Source organism: Mizuhopecten yessoensis, unplaced genomic scaffold, assembly GCF_002113885.1.
Source record: "Mizuhopecten yessoensis strain PY_sf001 unplaced genomic scaffold, ASM211388v2 scaffold7833, whole genome shotgun sequence".
Lineage (NCBI taxonomy): Eukaryota > Metazoa > Mollusca > Bivalvia > Pectinida > Pectinidae > Mizuhopecten > Mizuhopecten yessoensis.
This window is the reverse complement of record NW_018407245.1, coordinates 508953-514418: the sequence shown is the minus strand read 5'-3', so window position 1 is coordinate 514418 and position 5466 is coordinate 508953. Positions and strand designations below refer to the sequence as shown.

At 34.1% G+C, this 5466-nt stretch overlaps 1 protein-coding gene across 1 annotated transcript in view; it reads right to left on the bottom strand.

Annotated features, from left to right (window-relative positions):
• The window catches only part of LOC110454422 (probable alpha-ketoglutarate-dependent hypophosphite dioxygenase), a 5191-nt gene extending 3982 nt beyond the window's left edge, over positions 1-1209 (bottom strand). The window contains exon 1 of the mRNA XM_021503909.1: positions 929-1209. Coding sequence (XP_021359584.1) covers positions 929-1046 — 118 coding nt within the window. The 5' untranslated portion in view covers positions 1047-1209. The remainder of the gene's footprint in view (positions 1-928) is intronic.
• Between the last annotated feature and the right edge of the window lie 4257 nt (positions 1210-5466).

Here is a 5466-nt window from a genome sequence, read left to right as displayed (position 1 = left end):
ATCGTAATCTGCTAATATTGTATTGAATATGGCAATTTATCATATTCATTAATTAAACACATACTCTGATTTCTTTTTATACTGATTCCCCCATCCGATGGGTGATCCGTAAATGTTTTCATATTCAATCATGTATTCCACATTAAAGCCTACAATATTTAGAACGAAAGAACTTTATACTTCAGTGTGTGTTTGTCTTGTATCATGTGTGTCGTTCAACGAAACCAGAACTTAATCTAAAATAGAGAGATATTTATCAGTCTGGCTACTTCATAATTTGATGCTAAATTGTTGAAATCCAGGAGCTTCTGAGTTTCCCCATGGACCCTCAACCAGGGCAACCGTAATTACGCCTCCCGTTCATAAAATCCTGGCCTAGGACTATTGAAATGTTAAGTAACGCCTTATACCCTAGAATTTGGAATTTCTCGTTATTGGTCTACTGCTGTTAAGATCCATCCAATCATTTTAATATACAATAGACAATTAATGGAGAAAATTCGGCATAAAAAATGTCAAACTCTGACACTTAAACTATAAAATATACATGCTCCAAGTTAGGATCCGTTACATTAGTGCATTTCACAATTATTTTATGGGTTTTTTAGCAAAAGAAAGGTCCAAATTTTTTTTCCGCATCGCTCCGCTCGGCGACAGATTTGATTCTATGCCCCCTCTTTAAATATCCTAGAAACGCCCCTGGAAAGTATAATTGACCTATATAATAAAATATACACACATGACACAAGAATTAAAGGAAACAAACTATTCAATGTGTTAATATCTCTCGTAAGTACTTATTGTTTTAACACGACGGACGTACATCCGACGCAGCCATTAATTATTGTACTCCCTTCTTATTAGGAACGGCAGTGGATGATTCATTTTGTATAACGATACCCCTAACATCATTTCTATCATTCATTACCTGAATTTTCTTCTAGCTCTCCGAATTTTGTCTGTAAATCGGCCACTTCGTCTGCTGACAAAACCGTTATCTCAGGAAAGTATCCGTTCTTGTTGTAAAAGTCTGCTACATTTGCCATTGTGAAATAGCCCCTAAATAATTCTTGATAACAAAATACTTTTCTTCAAAAATACTACAAAATACTTTTCTTCAAAACTTAAAAAACGAATAATAGTAGTTTGATTGTCTGACTTTCTAAAAAATGTCGGTCCGCTTCTCCTGCTTTTCAAAATTTGGTTCAGTATTTATAACACAGATCGCGGAAGTCATGTGACTGCATATGCAAGTATGTAAATGTGATGCAAGATGGGCTGATCTTACGACCAGGATGATGATTTGTCAATTACATGGAAATTTTACAACGTAACTATTAATATATCCGACACTTTAATTATTTGGATATTCTGATTTTTTTTGTACAATTTATTTGATTCTTAAATGATAAATTTTAATTACAAACACACGTATGTTATTAAGAAAAGCACGAAACCAACAACAGAGGTTATCTGTAAGACGGCCGCGTTCTCCCTCCCCTATACACATACACCATGGTGTGTATGCAACCAATGGCGCGTTACTCATTTCTAACAGATATAGACTTCTTCTGTATATGTACTTTATTGTGATGTGAATTCCGGGCCTTTTCGCAGATTAGTAAAATCCGGGTAAAACTATCGCCATTATTACCGTTGATTAGTTTATTCACCGGTATTTTAGTGTGGCGACCGAATCGAAAATTAGTTATCCGAAGCTATGACATCGTCGGAGCGTCCCTCCCTGGAGTAGAGAGACTGAAGCTATATCAGAGACCACAGCCTCATATGATAAGATAACCAAAGGTCACAAAGGAAAGAAGACCTTTGGCAAAAATGTATTAAGATATTTTCAAAACATAATAACATTCAAACACAAAGTTTGTACATTTCTGTTTTTCGCTACACCTCGATACACATTATTCAAAAGTACAACGTGTATTACAAATCATGGTAAGGGGAGGGGCCCACACTTTTTGGGCATATAAATTTTGTTTCAATATGAAAATAAATCGTTTCGCTGCGTTCGGCAGTGCATTTTTAATCACACTCGAACATATTTTTATTTTCCTGTTTCAATTGCGTTGGGAAAAAAGCTAAAAATGAAAAACAAAATGAGAAATCCTTTCAACAATCATGGATCCGTCCCTACCTATGAAGTAATAGGAGGAAGCATACTCTAATGTAAAAACAAGTTTATCAAACACTACACTTGCCACGTTTTACGTAATGCATCTACTGTCATATAAAACATAACTGGGTTACATACAAGAAAAGTGGCTATTGATCCTTTAGAACTTACCTGGTGCACCAGTGTTTGATAAAACTTACCTAGTACGACATTTATACCTGATACGTGCACAATTACATCTATTTTATCTGTTGTTTGTAAGGATGTAGGGAGAACAACCTGGCCTGCCGTCAGTGCTGAACCGTGATACAATCTTTTGTGAGATTACCTGCAGGTTGTTTTTTCTGTGTTTACACTTATTCACTCATTAAATACAATTGACTTGCAAAAGGCGTTGTCAATATTTTATTTATTTATTAGCTGATCCTATATGTAAATAAAAATATGAAAGATATCTCAAGAACTCGCTGACCTGGCCAAATTGAAAAAAAATCGTTTGAAAATTCGCCAAATGTTCATTTGTTTAGCTATTTTCACGGCGATTAAACCGAATACAGAAACAAATGTATTATAACCGTGAAACTCTCACTTTATCTTTTTGAATAATTTATTTAAGGACAATATGTCTTTCCATCGGTTTATTGCCGTGAAAACAGCTTAACGGATGAACTTTCGGCAACACTTTAAAGTAAATCATGTCATTTTGGGCTGTCGATCTGGTTCTCGACATAGTCTCCTTAATACAAAGGAATGGATAATATTGCAAGAAAACTTGACACGGAGCGCCTAGGCCCACGAGCCTTAATCTTTTTCTGTTCCACCTGAGGACTAAGTGGAGAAATCTTTAATGGATTATAGTAACGAGTACATATAATAATTATCTTTTTTTTAGTGGCGTCTTTCACTATCGGAGGACCTATGGAAGGAATATATTTGAGCCAGTAGACTCGTGGTGTTATAACCTAACAACGATTAAGATCTATATATGACCCCTATTTATTACTGTCCTTTAGTTTTAGTGTAGATCTTCATTATGTAATTCTTTCCTTATGGGGAAGTTAAGAAAAAAAAAATCTTCTGATTTTACAAGAACCATTGTCAGAAAAGATGACATGCGTTTCACTATTTATATTGTATGTAAATATATCGGACGAGTTTTACTGTCATAACGAAGTCACCGGGAGTAACTGAGTTTACACACACGTGATTTTTCATATTTTAATACACACATTTTGTTGTATATGCATACATTTAATACACACTTATATTATGGAATATGGACACGTATTTAATACGCATATATTTTGATGCTCGCGCATGCATTTCATGCAATTAAAAGAGAAATCTGGTTTCCCGAGAAGTATGCAGATTTGCTCACATGATTTGAAGCAGAAGTGACGAACGGTGCTGACTCATTCAATACAGAGATGTCACAGAAAGACATTCCCTTTATCACGGTGACGCATGCAGAAAGTGTGTGACTTGCACATTTTCGCAATACTTTAATTGCTTAACTTCCCATTTAAATAAAAGTTGTATTGATAGATTAAATGTACAAATCATTTATCCTGTAAGGTTTACTTTCTCTGCTTTTGTTGTCCAATGCAACATCCATCTTATTTAGCTTTTCATAAATCTGGCTGTGTGCTGCCTTCATATTTTAATTTGTTCTAAGCATACCAAACAAGGAACACAAATAGTTATTTTAAATGTATTTCGTAATCACTTCCATCCTGTGTCCAAGACTAGAGCAATACATTTGATTAATATCTCGAAAACAATTAATTTTATTTTTGTTGCATTTCTACAGCTTCGCCTTACCTCCCCCATTGTACAGTGCTATGTCAATAGATCATTTGAGGTATGCATCTTTCCATTCAAATAATTTTCCTGATATTATTTCATCGACAAAATTAACTATGACCACTTGTCGTGTCGCTTGCTATGGTTTTTCCACATTTATGTATAAATAGATTTGACGTAAGATTTATGTATAAGTAGATTTGGCTGATACATGACGGTCTTGCCTTTCGCGGCATTCTAAAATATCAAGATTTTATCAAATCGTCTGAATCAGACTAATTACATGTAGCCTGGATGTTGAAAGAGATGCCAATTAAGGAATGAATGTTCATTCATGTATAAAACAAGATAATCCAACGCATTCTTAAATAAGGCTTTAACCATCGTTTTACGTAAACAGATTTTCACTGATCAGAGTAAACAGTAAGCCTGGTATTCAGGCTAGATCTGAGAAAGGGGTAGACATTACGGACTAGAACACTTAATCTTCATCTTAGTTTCAATTTTTCTTAGGAATTATTTAATGTAATCATTACCAGATGGCCATCTTGGATTTCAAAGACGGCCTCCATTGAAATTTTATTCAGAGCAATATATTTGCTTCTGACCTACTCAAGTCCTCTTTGATGGTGTCGACGCTTGCAGTTTTTGACACAAGGAATGTAAATATATACTTACCTTTCTGAATATTACAGTGTAAATATGTTATTTACACCGATCACAGCTTTTATTTGATTTGGATTACACTTCATAAAACGATATGTCCAGAATTGGGTCCAAATTAAGGGTGTGTTCTGTCTGGATCCTCAATGCTTTTTGAGGTGGTACCACATTTCAGTATTTTCTTTGTAGAACACCTTTTGATATGATGAAAGTCAAACTGGAGTTTATTCTAGAGACGCCATATTAAGATTGTAGAATAATGCATTTTTAATGCTTGTGTTTTCTGTAGATAACACCTAACTGACATAACAAAATAAATAAAAAGGGACGTAGAATGGATCTATGTGGAACACTAGCTAAAGTAAATGACTACATAAAACTTGCGTTCAACAACTCCAGAATATATGATTGCGAACGGATTTTCGAAAGACATCAACAAATAAATGAATTAATATTACTCACCTGTGTTTGTCACCTTTGCGTAACAGCTTTAATACATTCGGCAATTCAGTGGAGAGAAAAAAAATGAGTTAATCTATTTTTTTTTATTAATATGCATTTTCCTCGATGAGTATAGATTTCTATTGCATAACATTATGTAAACAAACAGCTTGTTTTGGTTTGAAACGGCAAACTGGAATATATAAATATGACAAGAAAGTATAATTGACCTTTATAATAAAATGTACACACATAACACAAGAATTATGGAATGGATCCCTATTGAAGACGTGTTACATTTCGTTGATATGTTAATGAACTTGTTGCACTCAGGGTGATGTTTTATTCACACCGAAACAAGTTGTGCGATGATATATAATACAGATATATTTTGAATTTCAAATTATGTAATAGAATATTATAATTAC